Source organism: Pyrus communis, chromosome 1 (genome assembly GCF_963583255.1).
Source record: "Pyrus communis chromosome 1, drPyrComm1.1, whole genome shotgun sequence".
NCBI lineage: Eukaryota > Viridiplantae > Streptophyta > Magnoliopsida > Rosales > Rosaceae > Pyrus > Pyrus communis.
In genome coordinates, this window is record NC_084803.1 from 12,044,478 (window position 1) to 12,066,977 (window position 22,500).

At 40.6% G+C, this 22,500-nt stretch overlaps 3 protein-coding genes and 3 pseudogenes across 3 annotated transcripts; 3 read left to right on the forward strand and 3 right to left on the reverse strand.

The window, feature by feature from the left end:
• Positions 1-1,965: 1,965 nt before the first annotated feature.
• LOC137719935 (multiprotein-bridging factor 1c-like) lies at positions 1,966-2,769 on the reverse strand. Its single transcript, XM_068458917.1, has one exon. The coding sequence runs from the start codon at positions 2,607-2,609 to the stop codon at positions 2,178-2,180; it is 432 nt and encodes a 143-aa protein (XP_068315018.1). The 5' UTR covers positions 2,610-2,769; the 3' UTR covers positions 1,966-2,177.
• Positions 2,770-4,640: 1,871 nt separating this feature from the next.
• Positions 4,641-5,707, reverse strand: LOC137745840 (uncharacterized; annotated as a pseudogene).
• A 709-nt stretch (positions 5,708-6,416) lies between these two features.
• On the forward strand, positions 6,417-7,257 carry LOC137745935 (uncharacterized; annotated as a pseudogene).
• A 794-nt stretch (positions 7,258-8,051) lies between these two features.
• LOC137734754 (DNA mismatch repair protein MSH7) lies at positions 8,052-14,495 on the forward strand. The gene is given in 18 exon segments (XM_068474036.1): positions 8,052-8,559; positions 8,729-8,857; positions 8,859-9,270; positions 9,449-9,544; positions 9,651-9,706; positions 9,867-9,933; positions 10,046-10,141; positions 10,599-10,730; positions 10,831-10,864; positions 10,972-11,016; positions 11,137-11,336; positions 11,433-11,559; positions 11,643-11,920; positions 12,105-12,299; positions 12,832-13,245; positions 13,358-13,454; positions 13,597-13,724; positions 13,828-14,495. Coding segments are annotated over 18 exon segments (3,291 nt in total). The 5' UTR covers positions 8,052-8,245; the 3' UTR covers positions 14,299-14,495.
• A 103-nt stretch (positions 14,496-14,598) lies between these two features.
• On the forward strand, positions 14,599-19,060 carry LOC137734771 (ARF guanine-nucleotide exchange factor GNL2-like; annotated as a pseudogene).
• Positions 19,061-19,135: 75 nt separating this feature from the next.
• LOC137734762 (trihelix transcription factor ENAP1-like) lies at positions 19,136-21,751 on the reverse strand. Its single transcript, XM_068474048.1, has 2 exons — positions 20,312-21,751; positions 19,136-19,313 (listed from the first exon to the last, which is right to left on the reverse strand). Exon 1 carries the CDS (start codon positions 21,397-21,399, stop codon positions 20,317-20,319), a length of 1,083 nt encoding a protein of 360 aa, XP_068330149.1. The 5' UTR covers positions 21,400-21,751; the 3' UTR covers positions 19,136-19,313; positions 20,312-20,316.
• Between the last annotated feature and the right edge of the window lie 749 nt (positions 21,752-22,500).

The following is a 22,500-nucleotide window of genomic DNA, read 5'->3' on the forward strand; positions in this document are numbered from 1 at the left end:
GACCTTGAAGGTAAGACTCTATACACGTTGCCCACGTGTTATAGTTTTGGTTGTTGAGCTTCTTGATGCCTCCAACAACTTGAAGATCACCCATCGTATCGGCAAGACTTTGACTACACCGAACAAGCTTGAGTGACTACCGTGCAGAGTAATACACTACTCTCGACACAAAGAAGCTCCCTCTCAAGGTTTGTGATAATCCCAGCAATAATCTCAAGAAATTTTTTTCTGATGTGGAAGATCAGTCAAAACTGCAACCACAGAGCATACTCGGAATTTCAAGAGACTTTACAACCAATGCTCTACCAAGAACGATCCCTGACCGACTTAGCTCTGATACCAATTGTTGAATAAGAAGAGTATCCAAGATAACTCTAATGATCCCAAGAAGAAGAAAATAGAGCACACTCTTAAAGAAAGCTCACAAAACAAACTAATTAGCAAAGCTTTTCTTATTTAGCTCTAGGCTTTGTTTCTCCTTGGATGATATACAATGCTTGAGGACTTGGGTATTTATAGAAAACCAAATGAAAGCTACACCACACACTTACTTCACCTACAACATCCACCTACTTCACCTACAATTGACATTGATTCTCAACAGTATATCTGTTTCCTTTTGTTGTGGGAGGTTTTATATTTTATTTACTGATGGAAAATACCGAAGTTTGAGTTTGAAATATAGTAGCAGAGGCTACAAATTATGAATTTCATATGGGTAGTATCACCGCCCTACTCGATGGATAATAGGTTGCTTATTTGCCAAGAGGTACAAATTGGATATATTCCGGTTGCATCTGATTTTGATCCGAAAGTTTTTTATCTTGGCACACCCAAATAAAATTCTGCCAGTTTATGAGATTATCGATTAAGAAAGAATGACTCTTTACTAGGTTGATCGTTAGTTAAAAAGTACAAAGTTGCAACGGAAATTTTGATTTCATCTAAAACTTTTGTTGAACAGATGAAATATAACAAAGATATATCTTTATATATATATATATATATATTAAATCAATCATCAAAAGAATAAATAGGTCAATAACCAATTTTGATCTGAAATCAAGTTCGAAATTTCAAAATTTGTGATTGTCGATTAGGATAAAATGACTCTTACTAACCAAGGCTTAGCCCCATCACAATTCACACGCATACCCAAACAATGGTAAAATCCTGGCGTCCCCGCCATAAGTACACACAACAGCCCACACAACCCAAATAATTCACGTCAAATTGCCAATTGGTAACACAAATTCATGATTCCATGAGAACACTTCTGTAAAATTAAGGAAATTTAGTATTGGTTTGGTACTGATGTGCTTTTATAAAAAATGGGTATAAAAAAAAGCTAAGTTTAAAAAAAAATTTGGTAAACACTTAAAAAAAAAAAAACTTTGATTTTTAACAATAAGGACAAAATAAAGGGTAAAGTGAATAGTACCAGGATTGACTTTTTAGGGTAAAAATGTGGTTTTTCATTAAAATGAACAGTATCGTAGGCTTTTTGTTAAAACTCCAAAAAAAAAAAAAAAAAAAAAGCTTATTTTCACAATTTTGGATGAAAAAAACTGAAAACGTGAAGCAGCAAAAATGAGCTTATTCTCACAGCACAACAGAAACAATTTTTTTTTTCACAGCACAGCAATACCAAACCAATCAAAATTGTTGATCATATCAAATAGTAACAACAAAAACTGTAATCTTAAGCCAACGAAAACATGCTAGTACTACGATTTACTAATATTCATCTTCGCTTGAAAGTAAAAAAATTTTAAGTTCGAATATCGTAAATGACAAATTCGATACTAAATTAAAAGTATTCATCATCGCTTGAAAGTAAAAGAATCTTAAGTTTAAATATCGTGAATAACGAATTCGATATCAAATTAAGCTGCTTATTATGTGATTTAGCCAACCCCTTATTCTCCTTAGTATGAAAATATTGATGTATTCAGAAAAAACGCAACGAAAACATCAGATTCCATTAATTTCATGAAGTCCATTGGCGAGTTTAGCCTACTACATATCTTTGCCTCTTTGTACATCCTTACAGTTTTGATCACACAACAAAAACAGACCCACACACGCACCGACACAACTGACAACACCACCACTACGTTCATGACACAGAACAACCCTAATACGCCGTCGTTTTAACCTTCAACACAGGACACTTTCTATTTCCCAACTTTGCCCCTCAGCTTCTTTTCCAGAACCCTCTCCATCTTCGCCAGCACCGCCTGGTTCGGAACCGCCTTCCCGTTCTCGTACTCCTGCACCACCTGAGGCCGCTCGTTGATCCGCTTCGCAAGTTCCGCCTGGCTCATCTTCTTCTCCAGCCGCGCCTTCTGTATCGCCAGTCGCACCTCCGTCGAGACGCGGTCCAGCGCCGCGGGCTCGGCCGCCTCCTCGAGCTTCTTCACGCTGACAACCGGTGTCGTCTTCTTGTTTGATCCCGCGTCGAACTTCTTGATGGTCTGGACCGGCGCACCCGACCGGATCGCCTGGTTCACCGCCTTCGGGTCGCGGAGGGCACTGGACTTTGGCTTCTTCTGGAGGACCACCGGCTCCCAGTCCTGGACTATAACTCCTGGGTTTCGGCTCGGCATCGTCGGAGATTTGTCGGATATCTAGAGAGAGAGAAAGGTTATGGATTTTGGTGGAAAAGATGATGAGGACGGTGAAGATTGGTGCGCAAGTTATAGCGGGGTAAAACTCTGGAACGTTCTCAAAGGTTCTGTTTAGATATTTTATCATGGAAAATGAAAATTCGTGGGCGGTTAATGTGGAACCGGATTTTCTTATCCGGTTGTCCTTCGCCGCGTAATGCTGGTTTGCTTGAAAACGTGGCTGTCTACCATTGGTGCTTGGCTGGAAGATTCTTATATTTAAGAGTTGGGTTGTAATTTTCACACACCCTTAACTACTTTTCCCACACCCCTCTATATTTTTTAATACTTAATTAGTATTCTGCTATTTAATCTTTCATAAATACCCCTCCCTATTTAATCTTTTATTAATTACCATAAAAAATTACGAAGGGTATATATGGAGGATTAAATAGTAGGATGCCAATTAAGTATTAAAAAATAAGAAAGGGTGTGGAAAAAATAGTTAAATGTGTGTGAAAATCACAACCCTTAAGAGTTTGAGGTCTCAACGGCTTGTCGTGTGAGAGAGGAGTTCAATGCTCAATATGTGCTGAAAATTTAAAAAATAAAAATTTGAAAATTTAAGGCAGGCTAATGTGATAGTGAAAATCTAAGAACTCTTGTAGCGCGAGGGTTCCCAACACCTTTCTCCGTTCTTCCCTAAAAAAATTTACAAAACTCATCTAATTATTGGCAAAAAAAATGTTGTAAAACTTATGGCTCCTTTTTAAAATTAATTTACAAATAATAGGATAATTTGCATTGAGTTTTTCAATACTACGGAGAAAAAGAAGGTTTTGGATTAAGATACAATAAACTGAAGAAGATGACCGTTTGATAATCGTTTTATTTGTAGTTTTTATTGTTTAAAACTTTTAAAATTTTCTTTGGAAACCAATTTTAATTTTTATAAAGATAAAAATTTATTTCAATACCGACCAAAATTTGAAAGCTCACAAAAGTAACTTTTATAAATTAATTTCTATTTTTTAGCCAAAAAAAAACTGATTTTGTAATTAAACGAGTACTTATAGTGATGGAAAGTGGGATGAGCAACATTTGGAGTTTGCCAAAATTACGAGGTTTTAATTTTTTAAATGGTAGCCGTTGTTTTGACATTCAATTGATTTACAACTTTTCTCGAATCTAAATAATTTTCATTCTCCTTTTCTTCCTTTGCACTCTTATGTTATTTTTAGTCATAGAATTTAATAAACTAAAGAAAAATAAAAACATAAAAAAATGCAAAAAGAAGAAAATGAGTCTTGAAAATCACTACACGTCATGGCCTTAATGTGTGTTCTATGAAGGAAGGTTAACGGTTTAAGGAGTACGTCTTTCACAGTTGACTACTATCAACCTAATAAAGTCGCAAATTCACACAATGTCAAAAACTCAAAACAGCCGTTTGCAATTTAAGATTTGATTATAATATTTGCATGTATTTAATACAAATAATGATTATATTAAATACATATGTTCTCATAAATTACCGTCAAATAATAATTACAGTATTTGAGAAAATTGGAAGCTAATTACTCATTCAAAATAGGGCCGGGCCGGGCCCAATTTTGAAGGGACCGGACCGGACCTAGGTTCAAAGAGAACGGGGCGGGGCGGGCCGGGGATTACATTTTCTAATATAAGAACCGGACATTACCCGGCCCGGTTGAAACGGGCCGGTTCGAGCTGGGTCCACGGGTCCTTTATTTTTTTTTTTTTGGTTGTTTGAAAAAAAAAAAAATTTGTACGGATTGCAGATTGCAATCTGCACAAAAACTGCACAGATTGCCTCTCTTCAAATACTCGAAACCAATAAACTATGGTAATCAAATACTCTTAAATTTCTGCAAATTTAAATACCAAACAACTTAAAATCTACAATCTATAAGCAGATCCATAAAATTCAAAACCAATAAACAGTATTGGAAAAATCAACATTTAGAGTCCTCCAGGAATTAGAGGCAGGGGAAAGGGATACAAAGAGGTTTACCTCCAGTTCAACCGCGCCGCCGTGTCCTCCAGTTCCAGCAGCGCCTGCTGCTCTCTCGGTGCCCTTCGAAAGTGCTCCCAACGAAAAACGAAAACGGCGTCGGAAACAGGTTCTGTCGCAGGTCCTGCACATCCTTCTCCGGCTTCCCGCCCAAACGATTTGACAACCGAATCACATCCTTCATATACGACTCGACCTCGCTGGCCAACGCCTCCAGGTCCTCATCGCCGTCGTTCGACGGCCGGTCTTCGAGCCATTGGACTTCCGCCACCAGGTAAGGTTTGGTACGGACGAGGTCAGTGACCCGGAACTGCTCCTGGCCTTTGCAGATGAGGAAGAACCGGTCATCGACGAGGCGCTCGTGCTTGACGACCTCGCCGACGCAGCCAACGTCGGCGGTGCCGGAGACGGCATCATTGTAGATAACCCCGAATCGGAGATCGGTCTGGAGGAGGGAGTGCATCATGATACGGTAGCGGAACTCGAAGATCTGGAGGGGGAGGATGGCGCCGGGGAAGAGGACGAGGGGGAGGGGGAAGATGGGGAGCTCGAGCGAGGTCTGAGACGAGAGAGGAGAGGAGATTTGGGGAGTGGGGTGTCGACTGTGGGAGTCTGGCAGACAGAGTCTGAGACTCTTACTTGAGTGCGATCGGATTAAACCAACGGATCAGATTAAATCTCAAATTTTTGGAAGGTGGAAACGGTTCGGGTCGGGGACCCGTTTCCTCAGCAATTAAGACCCGTCTCGCCCCGCAAATGACATGGACCCGCCCCGCCCCGCCCCGTTTCAGGATTTTAAAAACAGGACCCGCCCCGTACCCGCCCCGAATCGCTCGGACCCGCCCCTACCCGCGGGTCCAGGCCCCGTTTGCCCAGCCCTAATTCAAAATGGATGGTAAACCTCAACGGTTCAAAATATAGCACAATAAAAAACGCCAAAACTCCTATAATGCCCTTGCATGTTTGTAATATATAGGGGTAAAACCAACTTTATATATTAGTTTTATGGGTAAAGTACAAAAAACACCTCAACTATTAGTGTCACGACACTTTCATACCTCATTTTTTAAAATTGACAATGTCCTCATCTTACGAATTTGTGTCAATGTTATACATTCCATTAGCTTGGCATGAATTTCTCAGTTAAATGTTGACGTGACTTGATTCAGAGCCCACTTTCTATTAAAAATTTTAATAAAATATTATTAAAAACTAAAAAAAAATCATTTAATATTTTTAAATATTAAAATAATAAAGAAAAGTAAAAAAAACAAAACAAAACAAAACCTTTCGTCCCTTTCCCTCCCCCATCTACCTATTGCAACCCAGAAAACAAAAGAAGAAGGAAAAAAAAAAACAAAACTTCATCCCTCTCTCTCCCCCCCCCCCCCCCCCCGCGCGTCCTTCTTTATTCTCCCCCATCCCCCCTAACCCCCGTTCTCCCCCACCCGAGCCCCTACCTGCAACCCAAAAAAAAATAAAAAATAAAACAAAATCCCAGTTCGTCTTCCCTTCACATCCACTCTCCGCACCTACCCAACCTCGCACCCATCCCTCGCGGAATCGCCCTGGCGAATAGGATCTGGGTTTTTTTTTTTTTTTCCTTCTTCTTCCTCCTCCTTTTTTTTTCTTTCTGGGTCGCAAGGGGTTGTATTTGTTTTTGGGGGGGGGGGGAATTGGGTTGGGGTTTTGTTTTTTCTTCTTCTTCTTCTTTTTCTTCAGGGGGTTTGGGGGTTGATGGGTTTTCAAATTTTTTTTGTTGGTTGAAGATTATGCACAACTCACACAAATCCCTGGATTCATGGCACTCCGTCGATTCCTGCGTGTTCCAGCTCCATGGCTGGAGACCTTTCCATCTGCAGCAGCAGCAGCAGACTTCCACGCCCACCTTCAAAACCCTAGACTTTGCCGATCGCAAATCCAATGGCCTCCTCGTCCACACCAAACACCTTTGCCTCTCCAACAGGACGACTTTTTTTTTCTATCGATGCCATCAACATGTCCCGGCTTACCTTGGTCGACGACGACAGGACGATCTCCGACGGACACCGTACTAGGAACGGGAGCTTCCAATTCATCGCGAAGAAGCGACGGCGTTGTGGGTCGATGTCAGTTTTCGGGATGAGTAGTGAGCAAAGTGGGACCCATAAGTACTGCTCGGTTGGGGCTTCGGCGGCGTATGGGACATGTTCAGATTTTCGGGTAGTGCTGGGGACATACTCGAGTGGGGAGCTGTTTGGGAATGGGGATGCGAATTGGGCGTAAGATGTGAGTGAGGCGAGGAAATCGAGGAAGGAAAGAGATGGAGGTGGGGGTAGTGGAAAGAAAGAGAATGTGGGTGTTGAGTTTGGTCACACTAGGGGTTTTGATGCTCAGGGGAATGAGTCCGGGTACAGCAGTGAATCGGGTTATTGCGGGGACGCGGAGTTCGGCTATGGCAATGAGTTTGATGAAGAGGAGGAGGATACTCATGTATTGTTTTGGGGCGATCAATTTGGAGATGCTGATTCTATGATGGAGACAGTAGGGGATAATACATTCGTGGATCAAAAGTCCCATCACAAATGTCGGCGTAAGAAACACGATTGCATAATGGTTGATGCATTGAGGTAGCCGAATTGATTGGAGCATAAAAACAACTTCTATATATCCTTTTTCTCAGTAAGCAAAGGTTCCTTTGTATCATTTCGGCATCGGCTTTCTATTCAGAAGGAAGGACGTTGGCAACCTGATAGAATCTGTGTATGCTCTAATCACTGCTGTCACACTTGTCGAGTCCATTTTGAGAGTGAGAGGTTTTGGTGTATATACGCAATTGAATTCGGATTTATGCGGCAAATTTGCATTCTAAAATCGTGTGCAAAGGATTATGAATGTACCATTAGACTCACTAACGTCTGAATGCAGGATGAATTCATATGTACGTTTCTGGTGAGTTTGTAGGGTCCGGGTTGAACTTACATTACCATTATATTAATAATGCCACAATTGTTCTCTAAAAAAAAAAAGGGAAGAAGATGAAGATGGGGAAAGAGAGAATGGGGGAGGGGATGGAAGGGACGAAAGGTTTTGATTTTTGTTTATTTTTTATTTTTTATTTTTTAACTTTTCTTTATTATTTTAATATTTAAAAATATTAAATGATTTTTTATAGTTTTTTTTTAATATTTTTTTTTATTTTTTAATAGAAAGTGAGGTCTAGATTAAGCCATGTCAGGATTTAATTGACAAATTAACAGCAGGCTAACGGAAAGTATAACATTGACACAAATTCGTAAGATGAGATATGACATTGTCAATTTTAAAAGATGAATTATGAAAGTGTAGTGACACCAGTAGTGAGATAATGTTTTGTTCTTTACCCTAGTTTTATTCATGAATTGGCCCCCATGTCCGTTGTCTTGAAAGTGGCGAGCTGCGAATTGGTTGTTTTTGCAGATGAGGGCATATTTGCCAGAAGGTAAAGTGTCACCTAGGTCAAAAATCACCCGCGCAATTTAACTTCACTCCCAATATGTGGCGCCAATTCTACATTTCGGTATAAATTCCAGTTCCACATTCGCGCTCAGCAATCAGCATTCTCTCTCTGCGAATCGGAAAAATGCAACGCCAGCAGTCGATCCTCTCCTTCTTCAAGAAACCCTCGCCCGAAAAGCAGAGCTCCGACGCCGCAACTGCACCAAACGGCCGCCGAGCTTCTCAGCTTCCGGTGACGCAGCAGGAACAAAAGACCTCCGTTTCTAAGCATACTACGGTGGCTCTTGAAGTTACCGGAACTGACACTCCGCCGGAGAAGGCTCCACGTCAGATTTTGCCTGTGAATGTGGAGAGCCTGAAAGAGTCGTCTCCATTTGGCCGTATCATGCTTAAATTTATGAAGGTCGATGATACGCAAAAAGCTCCTCAGAGCCAGAGGTATTATTTATTAATTATTATTTTGGTTAATGAAGGTCGATGATACGCAATAATATTAATTATTTTTATAAAATTTTAACATATATTTATGGATAAACTTAGGGTTTAGGGTTTGAATTTCTGTTCAAGTTCTGCAATCAATTTATAAATTTAATTTGATTTTTTGTAGGAAGCAATCAAATGCTGGTTCCTCTAACGGTTGTACAGAGTCTGGTAAGTTTACCGAGCCTCAAGGATTGTGTGAACAAGCAGTGGCATCTCAACATTTTCTATTTAACAAAAATGTTACCAATTCCAATGAGAACTGGTGAAGCTTCTGTTGTGCATATTGATAGTGACATTGTTGGGCCAGAAACGCCTGGGGCACAGCGTCTGGTTCCCCGAATGAAACGGATTCAAGATGATATTCCGAAGTTTGGGGATAAGTTAAATGGTCCGTTGCAAAATTCTAGCAAAAGAGTGAAACTTCTTCAGGAGCCAGCAGTAGCCTTGGACAAGAGTAATGGAGAAGCATCTGACATGGCTAGCAAGTTTGAGTGGCTTGACCCATCCCGAATCAGAGATGGAAATAGAAGGCGGCCTGATGATCCTCTCTATGACAAAACAACACTGTATATACCACCTGATGCTTTGAAGAAGATGTCAGCATCGCAAAGACAATATTGGGATGTCAAGTGTCAATATATGGATGTTGTTCTTTTCTTCAAAGTGGTTAGTTACAACTGCTTATTTGCTAATAGTTAATATAATTTGTAATTGTTTGTGAAAGTGTAGTTTGTTGTACTAGGACTTTTGGGGTGATTTCTATTCATCCAATTCAGATTTCGAAGTTTAAATCCTTGTTTTTCGAACTGCATTACCTAATCTCATGGCTTGTGATCAACCTCAGGGAAAATTTTATGAGCTTTATGAACTAGATGCTGAAATTGGCCATAAGGAGCTTGATTGGAAAATGACCTTAAGTGGTGTAGGGAAATGTCGTCAGGTGACTTGATGCACTAAATCGTTTGATTCACATTACTTATTCTGATCATCCTTTTAGAACTATATGTCTATATGTTGACCCAAGTATTTCCACCCATATGATGTAGGTTGGTATCTCTGAAAGTGGGATTGATGATGCTATCGAAAAGCTGGTTGTGCGTGGGTATGTGATTGACTAGTCTTACAATGATTTGATTATCATCTGCATTTATTTGTTGGACGATGCCTTTGATCACATCATCCTAGGTGGTCATATGCAATTGTCCCATTTCCTACATTGCTACAGCATAGTTGACTTGTTATCTGTTACATCTTCTGTGAAGCTATAAAGTTGGAAGGATAGAGCAGCTGGAGACTTCTGATCAAGCAAAAGCCAGAGGTGCCAAAGCTGTAAGTTGGCCGTGTTAATCTAAGATTTAAAGATTATTGTTAGTTCTACACTTTGTGATTGTTTAGGTGACCTTGTACTTGCACAGTCTGACTTTTAATCCCTGTCTTACAGGTCATTCCGAGAAAGCTGGTTCAGGTAGTCACACCATCAACCACAACTGACGGAAATATTGGGCCTGATGCTGTTCATCTTCTTGCATTAAAAGAGGTTTGTAGCGTCCTGATCTCAAATTTTTGAATGTGCATGCTACATAAGTTTTTTGCAATCTGTTTGATACCTCACAATCCTTGTCCTAAGTGATGTTACTAGCATTACGGATCACAGAAATTTCCTTGTTATATGGTCCAATTGAGAGACCCATGAACACAATGGTTATTCAACTCGGAGTTGTTTTTTTAGGTGAACTCAGAGTTGTTAGAAGGAAGCACCAAAACAGATTCTTATTTTGTTAAGATCATTCTGGCCATTTTAAAGCTGACATATTTTTCGCAGTTTCTTTATATCATATGTAGTAGTTGGCCACATAGCATCTTCCGATGTTTTTCCTTGTATATGTGCTTGAAGTATTTTCATTTTTTCTACAAGTTCCTATATTTTTGCTACTAGAGAAGTGTTTTATGCATTATAGAATTTAAAATGCACTTCCCTGGTTTGGTGTGTTCAGGTGAGCTCTGAGGTGCATAATGGTTCAGTTGTATATGGATTTGCTTTTGTTGATTGTGCTGCTTTAAAGTTCTGGATTGGTGCCATAAGTGACGATGCCTCCTGTGCTGCTTTGGGGGCTTTATTGATGCAAGTATGTTCTTGTATTCTTTTCATTGTGTAGTATCTTTAGTGAAGTAGTTTCAAAGGCTTGAAAACTGATATTCTAATTTTGTTGATGGTGTTTGATTTAGGTGTCACCTAAAGAAGTTATATATGAAAGTAGAGGTAAATATTCTTGCTCTGCCCTTTCTGCCTACATATTTGGCAGATTTCAATATTAATGCATGAAAATCATTTCATCACTTGAAACATACAACCTCAAATCTACGCAGGGCTGTCAAGAGAAGCTCAAAAAGCCTTAAAAAAGTACTCAACAGGTTCGAGATATCCTTTTCTTTTTCCCAATTGAAAACAAATCTAAGTGATCGAGATAGAGAGAGCATGTGTGTGTGTGAGTGGTGTAGGTGATTCTGACTGCGTTTCTGTTTATCATGCAGGTTCTGCTGCACTGCAACTGACTCCAGTGCAGTCACTCACTGATTTTTTGGATGCTTCTGAAGTTAGAAATGTAATTCAGTTGAAAGGGTACTTCAAAGGGTCTTCTAATTCATGGAATCATGGACTTGACAGTGAGATACACCATGAAATCACTTTATCTGCACTTGGCGTTCTTATTGGCCATCTATCCAGGTTGATGGTAAGCTCACTTAAATGTCTTTCAAAAACGAAAAATAATTATGCAGTGAATATATGTCTGCCATAAAGTAACTGATGCGTTCCATTTCTTATGCAGTTAGATGATGCTTTACGAAATGGAGATATATTACCTTACCAAGTTTATAGGGGTTGCCTCAAAATGGATGGACAGACACTGGTAAATCTGGAAATTTTCAGTAATAATGCTGATGGTGGTCCATCAGGCAAGTGTTCTCCTTTCCTTGAATTCAACCAGAATACTGAGTGAGTCCATTTTTTTATTGTGCTTTTTGGTATCTTTTACCAGGTACACTGTACGCATATCTTGATAACTGTGTAACATCATCCGGTAAGCGGCTTTTGAGGAAGTGGCTCTGCCATCCTCTGAAATCTGTTGAAGCCATTAATAATAGGCTTGATGTAGTTGAAGATCTACTGGTACATCCAGAAATGATACCACTTATTGCTCAATATCTTCGCAAGATTCCAGACCTAGAAAGGTTACTCGGACGGATTAGGGCAAGTGTTCAGTCCTCAGCTTCTCTCCTACTCCCGTTGTTTGGCAAAAAAGTATTGAAACAGAGAGTAAGCATTTTCTACTTTAATATGGAAGTTATATTGAAACTTTTTAAAATATGGCAAATGTTTTGCTGTTCAAATTTGAGTGTTCAGAGAATAGATTCCATTGATTTTATCAACCCATTCTCCTTAACCATGAATGTATGGTAAGAAAAGATAACACGGAACACGAACTTTTAATGTTGTACAGGTGAAAGTGTTTGGGACTCTTGTTAAGGGCCTGAGATCTGGATTGGATTTGTTAAAGCTATTACAGAATGAAGGGCATATCATTGAACGATTATCAAAAGTATTTAAAGTTCCAAGTCTGAGTGGCAGTGATGGGCTTGACCAACATCTTACCCAATTTGAAGCTGCTGTAGATAGTGAATTCCCAAATTACCAGGTATACGTTTTTCAATTCTCATACCTTGCTCTATTAGAAGTGTCCATTTCTCTTCTTTGGTGTTAATTAGTTTATGTAGAACACTCCTGTGAGCGAGTGTAATATATTTCCGTGGATAGTCAATACTCTGCTCTTTCATAGATCTCATTTCCTCGATTGTGTTCTATTATTGGATTTCCGAGAAGCATACAACTAGAGACTTCTTGTTTTTAGTCCTAGCAACGACAAATGAAGTTCTTCCGTTAGTGTGCAAGCAGGAGCCTTGCTAATTGATTATTTGTGGTGACAACTTTTGTTAAATAATTCTCTTTCTCTCTCTCTGGTTGTCCCTTTTTTATGGTTTAAAAAGTGCAATAAATCTTCAGTTTCTTTCAGTATTATCTTTTTGACTTTTCTTGGACTGCTCTATATCAGGATAATCATTAAACTAGTACTGCATATTGTATGAATTTTTTTTGCATGACTAAGATTCTGATTTTAGTTTCAAGAGTTAAACCTCTGTGAAGTATACTGACATTGAATTTGGTGCCAGAATCACGAGGCAACTGATTCACATGCCGAAACACTCTCCATCCTGATTGAGCTATTTATCGAGAAAGTAAAAGAATGGTCTGATGCCATACATGCAATCAACTGTATTGATATACTAAGATCTTTTGCAGTTACTGCAAGTTTCCCATCTGGGACCATGTCCAGACCTGTTATTTTGCCTCAATCAGAAGATATGACTTTGAATGGAGAGAACCAAAGTCCTACACTTGCTACTAAAGGACTATGGCATCCATTTGCTCTTGGGGAAAATGGAGGACTGCCTGTCCCAAATGACATGGTCCTAGGCGAGGGTACAGATGGCCATCATCCACGCACTTTACTACTGACTGGGCCAAATATGGGTGGAAAATCAACTATTCTTCGCGCCACATGTCTTGCTGTTATACTAGCCCAGGTTCTTCTTTTTGCCTTGAGTGATTTCTTCTGTAATTTAAACCCAGAAGTTGGTCAGTGAAGACCATTAGATGTTTTGATGTTTAGTCATTTGATTCACTGATGTCTTGCAGCTGGGTTGTTACGTGCCTTGTGAGACATGTGTTCTCTCACTTGTAGATGTCATCTTCACACGGCTTGGTGCCACTGATCGTATCATGACTGGCGAGAGTAAGCCTTTTTTAGCAGACCAACAGTCTCGTTTCCTTTACTTTTATTCTTCGTATTCTGAATCACCTCCGAAAAAGACAATTTTGTGATGATCTTAAATTGCAAAATCTGACCATGGAAGTGTTCTCAATTTCTTTTGTAGGTACGTTCTTTGTGGAATGCACAGAAACAGCATCAGTTCTTCAACATGCCACTCAAGATTCTTTGGTTATTCTTGATGAATTGGGTCGTGGAACGAGCACTTTTGATGGATACGCAATTGCATATGCTGTAAGATTACTTTGCTCTTTACTACAAGGCCATCATATTATTGATAATTATGCCATAGCTATGTATCACTAGATTCATTACTATGTTTTTTGTTGTTGGTCAGGTCTTTCGTCATCTTGTCGAGAAGATTAACTGCAGATTATTGTTTGCGACTCACTATCACCCGCTAACCAAGGAATTCGCTTCTCATCCACACGTTACATTACAACACATGGCATGTTCTTTCAAGTCAAAATCTGCATGCCCTTCGAAAAGTGACCAAGAGCTGGTATTTCTCTATCGCCTTACCAATGGGGCATGCCCAGAGAGTTACGGACTGCAAGTAGCAATGATGGCTGGGATCCCAGAGCAGGTGGTCGAAGCTGCTTCAAGGGCCGGCCAAGTAATGAAGAAATCCATTGGACAAAGTTTCAAGACCAGCGAACAGAGATCAGAGTTTTCTACTCTCCACGAGAGCTGGCTGAAGACCCTGCTAGCTGCCACGCTGACCGGTAATTACAATGACGAAGATTGTTTTGATGTGCTGTTTTGTTTGCAGCACGAACTTAAGAGCTCGTATCGATCGGGCAACTGACAAAGGGCACGAGATTTCTATAGATAGCAGCGTGAAAACTTTGAGTTTTGATGCCTCTCTGACTGTTGTAACTTCGTATTTTACTAAACTGCATCCGGAAATGTTTCCCCTTAACGGAAAGGAAGAAAAGGAGGAGATAATTGCGGTGGAAATCATCAATTATCAAAAGGGGTGTGATATTCACATATATTATTTTACTTTTTACACACCTTTTTAATTTTCGGTCATCGGATTGGATGAATTAAAGACCAACAGACATAAATTATCAAGGGATGTGTGAGAAGTAAAATAGGATGTGGATAGCACACCCCTTATAAAATTCCTTTAACCATACAAATTAACTAAAAACTAAACATCAAGTTTCCCGGGTAATTCGGGTTTTGTATAACTTTGTCAAATGACAAAACCACCCTCCTATCTCACTCTTGCATTTTCAGTAACACTGTCGATAGTTGACACCAGAAAAACCCAAAATGGTCCTTCCACAGCACTAGAACCACACAACTAACTTAACTGTTTTTTGAAATTTGTTCGAACTTCTCTCCCTTCCTCCCCTGAGACTGCCATGCATGGAGAAAGATCCGATCGGTGATGAAAAAGGCAAATCGAGCCGGAACAAGCAAACAAAGCTCAAGAGGAAAGAGCTGGGATTGTCGAGCATGCTAAACACCGAAGTTGATGCCATCCTCGCCGTCGTCTGCCGTCCCCTGGACCCAACCTCCCACTGCTTCGCCCCCCCGGAGGACATCATCGACCCTTCCTTTCTCCAATCTCTAAAATCCTTCCGCGCCCTAATCCTCAACCCCCAGCAGGAATGGCGCACAATAGAGCCCTCCATCTACCTCTCCCCCTTCCTAGATGTCATCCAAAGCGACCACGTCCACGCCTCCGCCACCCGCATCGCCCTCTCCGCCACGCTGAAGATTCTCAAGCTCGGAGTCTTCGACGAGAAGACTCCGGGGGCGAAAGAAGCTATTAACACCGTGGTCACCTCCATCTCCACGTGCTGGCTTGAAAGAACTGACTCTGTTAACGAGGACGCCGTGATGATGAACATCCTCCAAATCCTGACCGGAACCATGAACCACCGTGCTTTGGTTCTGCTCTCCGATCATGCACAATCGTGAACACCTGTTTTCAGGGTGTTCAGCAATCGGCGAACAGAGGAGACTTGCTCATGCGAAGTGCGAGGTACACAATGCACGAGCTGATCCAGATCAAATTTTCGCGGTTGCCAGAAATCGATTTCCAAGATGAGGACGGCTCGGCGAGTACTGACACCGTAGACGCCGATGCGGACGATGGGAATTTGGATTCAGGGTATGGGATCCGGTGCGCGGTTGATATTTTTCACTTCTTGTGTTCTTTGTTGAACGTGGTTCAGGTGGTTGAGACGGATCAGGGGTGAGGATGTGCAGCTTTTCGCTCTTGTTCTGATCAACTCCGCGATCGAGTTGAGCGGGGATGAAATCGGGTCTCATTCGAAGTTGTTGAGGATGATGAAAGATGATCTCTTTCACCATTTGGTTCACTCCGGCACGAGTTCAAGCCCGCTTGTTTTTTCCATGATTTGCAGTACGGTTTTGAACATGTATCACTTTCTTCAGAGGTGAGGTTTTCGGGTTCATTTCGAGATGTCCGAATTAAACACATTTCGATTTTGAGAATTCCTTGCTTTGTTTTTGCAGATTCATTCGGCTTCAATTAGAAGCATTCTTCACGTTTGTGCTGTTTCGAGTTTCAGCTCCCAGAGTGTCAATCCAACTTCAAGAGGTTGCAAGGGATTATAAATTTCTGCAGACAACTGACGTTCGTCGTAGAGGTCTATGTGAACTACGACTGTGATCCGCTTTGCCATAATGCGTTTGAGGAGATTGGGATGTTGCTTTGCAAGCAGTCTTTTCTGGTCGCAAGCCCTTTGAAAACTTTACAGATACAAGCCTTTGAATGGTTAGTTATCATGATCCACAACATTGCAGATAGTATTGATAGAGAAAATGATACAAGCCCTTCCGGAACCTACCCGATTGAGATCACAGAGTATACGCTGTTTTGGGAAGACAAACAGAGAGATGATTCAGAAGTTTGGGTGCAATTTGTAAGGCTGAAGAAAGCGCAGAAGAGAAAAGCATTGATTGCTGGACACCATTTTAATCGCGAGAAGGGAATGGAATACTTGAAGCTTTCCAACTTAGTCTCTGACCCTCCGGATCCAAAGACTTCGGCTTATTTCTTTCGTTACACCCCTGGGCTTGACAAGATGATGATAGACGATTATCTTGGTGATCCCGACGAGTTTCACATCAAAGTACTTAAAGAATTCACCGGAGCCTTTGGATTTTCAGGCATGAATCTCGACAGTGCTCTCCGAACTTATCTGGAGACTTTCCGTTTGCCAGGAGAGTCCCAGAAGATTCAGAGGATTCTCGAAGCGTTTTCAGAGAGTTTTTTTGAGCAGCAGTCTGCAGATCTTTTCGTGAACAAAGACACTGTATTCATTCTTTGCTACTCTCTCATTATGCTCAATACTGATCAGCACAATCCGCAAGTGAAGAAGAAGATGACGGAAGAAGAGTTCATCAGGAATAATAGGGCAATCAATGGAGGGAAGGATCTTCCTAGAGAGTATCTGTGCGAGCTTTTCCAATCCATATCGAACAATGCAATCACACTTTTTGGTCAATCTGGTATGACAGTACTAATGAACCCGAGCAGATGGATTGAGTTGATGAACCGTTCCAAAACTGTGCAGCCTTTCATTCTATGTGATTTTGATTGTCGGCTAGGCAGAGACATGTTTGCTTGCATTGCTGGCCCTTCAGTCACAGCTATTTCTGCATTTTTCGAGCAAGCTGAAGAAGAGGAGTTGCTCCATGAATGCATTGAAGGATTATTCTTGGTAGCCAGGATAGCGCAGTACCGACTGGAGGACACACTCGATGAGCTCATTGCCACCTTCTCGAGATTCACCACGCTGCTTAATCCTTACGCCTCTGCGGAAGAAACACTCTTTGTTTTTAACAAAGATTTGATGCCAAGAATGGCTACACTAGCTATTTTCACCATCGCAAACAACTTTGGAGAGTCGATCAGAGGGGGTTGGAGGAACATTGTGGACTGTTTGCTAAAACGCAAGAGGGTTAACCTACTTCCCCAAAATGTCCTTGAGTTTGATGCTGCTTCCACCTCATCTGATGCTTAACCAACATCTGAATCGGGTATAATCTTTCCTGCTCACGATCCCAAATTTGGAGGATGACAAGCTTCTGGCATGATTAGTCAATTCTCACATCTTCTATCACTAGAGTCCGGAAGATGCTGCATCTCTTGGCATGAGTGAATTTGAACAGAACCTGAAGGTTATCAAACAATGCCGAATTGGGGACATCTTCAGCACTAGTTCAAACTTTCCCAAGGACTCTTTGCTCAACCTCGGGCGTTCACTAATATATGCAGCTGCAGGGAAAGGGCAGAAGTTTAGCACACCCGTTGAAGAAGAAGAGACCGTTGGGTTCTGCTGGGATTTGATAGTTGCCATCTCTTTGGCCAACGTCCATAGGTTCCAAGCATTTTGGTTGAGTTTTCATGATTATCTGCTGGCGGTTGCTCAGTTTCCCATGTTCTCCCCAATCCCATTTTCCCAAAAAGCCATTGTAGGCCTCTTCAAGGTCTGTCTCAAGCTCCTTGGTACCGACCTGACAGAATCCCTGAGGAGCTCATTTTCAAGTCGATAAATCTAATGTGGAAGCTGGAAAAAGAAATTCTCGACAACTGCAGTGAGTCCATTACACAATCCGTAAACAAGATTCTCGTTGAGTACCCTGCCAATTTGTAAACCCAACTCGGATGGAAGTCAGTTCTCCACTTATTATCAGTCTCCAGGCGACACCCTGACACCTATTAGCAGGGAGTTGAGACTCTGATGATGATGATGTCTGATGGAACCCATGTATTGCAGACAAATTACGCTTACTGCATCGACTGTGCCCTTGGTTTTATTGCTCTAAAAAACAGCCCGTCGGAGAAGAACTTGAAGATACTTGACCTGTTAGCAGATTCTGTAAACTTGTTGATCCAATGGTACAGAAATCAGTACTCAGATCCTGGGAACAATTACAGCATCGCGAGCAACACGAGTAACTCCTCCTTAGAAGACTCAAAAGGTTTCGGCTCTAACAACTTTGCCGTGAATTTGTTTGTCAAGCTAGGGGAGGCATTTCAAAAGATCAGCCTAGCTCGGCGAGAAGAAATAAGAAACCATGCAGTCTTGTCAGTTTAAAAAAGTTTCAAACTTGCTGAGGAACTAGAATTCACACCAACCAACTGTACCAACTGTTTGAACCTCGTTATCTTTGCGATGGTGGATGATCTGCACGAAAAGATGCTGGAGTACTTGCAAAGAGAGAACGCACAGACGGAGATGAGAGGCATGGAAGGGACCTTGAAGACTGCATTGGAGCTCCTAACAGACGTGTACTTGCAGTTTCTGATACTGATTTCCCAATGCAGCAGCTTTTGGACATTTTGGTTGGGATTGTTGAGAAGGATGGACACATGTATGAAGGCGGATTTGGGAGCATATGGCGAATCAAAACTGCCGGAAATTGTGCCGGAGTTGTTGAGAAAGATGATTACGGAGATGAAGGCGAAGGAGATATTAGTGCAGAAGGAGGGTGATGATCTTTGGGAGATAACACATATTCAGATACAATGGATTGCTCCTTCAATCAAGGACGAGCTGTTTCCAGAAGAAAGTTTGTAATAAATATGGATTTTTCTTATTTTTCACTTAAAAAAGTCAATAGAAAATATTTATGAGTCTTCACAGAAAATTTTAGATATAAAAATTTTAATCGATTTTGTGACATGTTCAAAAATAAAAATAATTTGATAAAACTGAAGGATAACAGGAGATGATAGAGCAACAGATTAGAGATGAATGTCTTGCAAGTTAATCCCCAAAACAGTTGAGAACAGCGATTAGATGTCCCCGTCCTTCTCGATCATACTATGTCCTGAGACAAGAAATTAGGACAAATTCAGAAATTTCATTAACAAGAAGAAGATGCTTTCCTAAATCTCAAGATAACATTCAACCTTGAAGAGTATGTTAACATCTTGTTCTGAAGCACACATAGGACTGATACAAGTGTATGGCTCATTTGGAAGCGTTTTCAAAATGATTGAAAGTGCTTTTGAAACCAATCCTAGTAAAATAATGCAAGTGAATCCTGAAAAGGCACTTGAGGTGCTTCCTGCAAGAACTTCAAGTGCTTTTGGAACCCAAAAACACTTTCACCAAAAGCGGTTTCAGTCATTTTAAAAGCACTTTCAAACGAGCCTGCATTTTGGATCATCCGCTAAAACATGAGGCTAGCAAGTTCTAATGTTTGACAGTCTAAAGGCTCATGAACACAACAAAGTTGTATCTTGCCCTTGTATCCATGTATGTTCTTCATTTAGTATTTACCAAATCAATATTTCTTTTCTTCTTAAATCAATTCTAATGGCGGTCACCAACAATTTTCTCTTTAAATACAAAAAAATAACGCATCTCAAACATAACTGAAACCATAGAACACAATGCATGAGCCCCTGCATAACCACAAAAGCCATTGTTTGTGGGATTTTGGGTTTCAAAGGCAGAACATTAGGATCATGTCTTTAATGTTTTTGATACTAAATCATGTCTTTAATGTTTTTGATACTAACATTAGTAATTAAAAAAAAAGGGGCCAAAGTAAATCAAATTCTTTCCAAAACAGAGCTACTCAACGAACGGAGAAAATGCCATGAAACATATACTCACATAACTTAACAGAGGAATAAAACCAATCCGTTAATTCTTTGAAGCAAGCATCACAATGTTAGAGGCACAAAATTATACAATCAGAGCAAACTTAGCATATCATGAAACAATAATCTCACAAAAATTATATCTAGAGAATAATTGTAGCAACCAATTCAGTTGCCAACTAAGTTGAAGCAAAAGACAGATACCACACACCCTCACCTGCATCATTCACTGAGATCCTCAACAGAAACATCTGTCTCATCATCGTCATCTGCCTCCTGAATTTTCGCAATTTCCACCTGCGCCCTCTCTAGAATCTGCTTCTTCTGCAACTCCAACTCCTTGTTGAAATTTTTCCTCATCTTCTCCAATTCCCTCATCTGCTGCCTCTTACTACTCTCAATCTTCTCATAAATCTCCCCAAACTTGTGAATTGAATCCGCCAACACTCTATACGAAGACCCTTCATCCCCGTCCCCTCCATGCATCCCTGCCATTCTTGGTGGAAACACATCGAAATCATCATTCCCATTCTCATCATCATCTGTCTCTGACTCACCAGGACTATCCCTCATCTCATCAAACCCATTCGACCGCTCCAAATAAACCCTCGTGTTCATAAACACATACTCCCCAGAATCAATCCCACAAGCAAGCCCAAATTCCTGCCTCGACGACGATGCCATTAACATCTCCATCTTCTTAAAGTAAGCCCATTTGCTAGAGTTCAACCCCATTTCTTCCATTTTCTCCTTCTCTTTCTTATACTTCCTCTTAAGCATATCCAACATCGACTTACATTGCCCGTCGGTCCTCTCAATCTTCGACGCTTCTGAGACTTTGTATGCTACCTCATGCCAATCATCAGACCTCAAACTCTTCCTCCCCAGCTGAAGAAACCTATCACCCCAAACCTCCAGCAGCATAAACACCGAGTGCTCCGTCCACTCCTCTTCAGCCCGAAAACCCGGTTCCCAGTTCGGCCTCACCCGAGGTGCAAACTCGTACCTTGATTCCAAATTCTTCGCCTTCCTCTTCTTTGGAAACCTCTCAAAATCTTCCTCCGCGTCAAAATTCCGATTAAACCCATGCCTGTGCTTGTCTTCTTCGTCATTGTATTGGTCTTCCCGGCCATTTCCTTCGTCCAACTCGTCCAATTCGTAGTCGTCTTCCACCGCGTATCGATTAGGAACCGGACGAGCATATTGGGTGTTTCGGGTGTGGATTTTACGGCGACCAGAGGAGTTATGGTGGCTTGCAGAGTAGGATTTCGGATGGTACCTAGGGTCGTCTACTGTGTCGTCCATTGGAGCACAAAATCGGTAGCTTCACAGCAGCTCGAACCCTAATACCCAATGACGCAAAAAAATTGAGGATTTTTGTGTGGGAAAATTTGAAAAGTAATGTAATTTTTTAGATTGTTTGTTTCCGATGAATTCGAATTTACAATTGAGAGAGATCAGAGGGAAGGGGGATAAGCTCCGAGAGCTGAAACAAACACCCTAATTTGGCTGGTGGCTTAGAAGATCGAAAGGTTTCGGGTTTACCCGAATGGGTTTGCAAATGCAGATGGATGGGGAACGTTTATGGTCCCAACCTTTTCTGGGACAGTCATTGATGGACATCGGTGCCCATTGTTAGTCTTGAACGATGGACTAATCGTTGCCGATTCATAATTATCCATGCTTAGAATTAGAATCATTTATATTATAAATTACTCTATATAAGTTGATTTTAAAAAAATCAATTAAAATTAGGATGGTTTATTTATCAAACTATATAAAAATAGATGAACGAATTTTTTTATGTATTTGTTACAATAAATTGACTAAATGATCTTAGTTTTAATTAATTTTTTGCATAGTGATGATAGTGATCATAAATACCAAGCTATATAATTCGAACACGTAGAATTTTAAGTAAGAGGTTCTACTCATCTTTAAGTAGCCAAAAATTTTTCATTTCGTAATTCAATACCGCACAGTTTTTTCCAGCGATAACATGAACTTGTATCATGAAAACTTATCCATAATATATCAACATTCAAAATAGATGAATGAATCTCAACTGGCGGTTGGAACTTGGAGTGCATGACCTCAAGTGAAATCTTCAAATTTTATTCTTTGTTCAATCATCAGTTCTGCGTGCTCTCATGCACAGTTTCACCTCAACCAATTATATATAACTAGTGAGGTTAACTATTTACGCTTGCGGGGAATCTATGTTGTGACTTGTTTGGGTTAGTTTATAACAAAATTGTGCCAATTCAAATCTACGAAATCTCCATTTTCTTATTCAATCATTTCATACGACTTCTCACTAACCTGAAATATTTGTTGATCATTTCTTGTTCGAATGATATGATTACATTTGTTTGTTAAATGTACCCGCTTCCTTCATTTAACATA

What these genes read in the sequence shown, in the direction of transcription:
- LOC137719935 (XM_068458917.1), bottom strand. Translation starts at nt 2,609, where the DNA reads ATGCCGAGCCGAAACCCAGGAGTTATAGTCCAGGACTGGGAGCCGGTG.
- LOC137734762 (XM_068474048.1), bottom strand. Translation starts at nt 21,399, where the DNA reads ATGGACGACACAGTAGACGACCCTAGGTACCATCCGAAATCCTACTCT.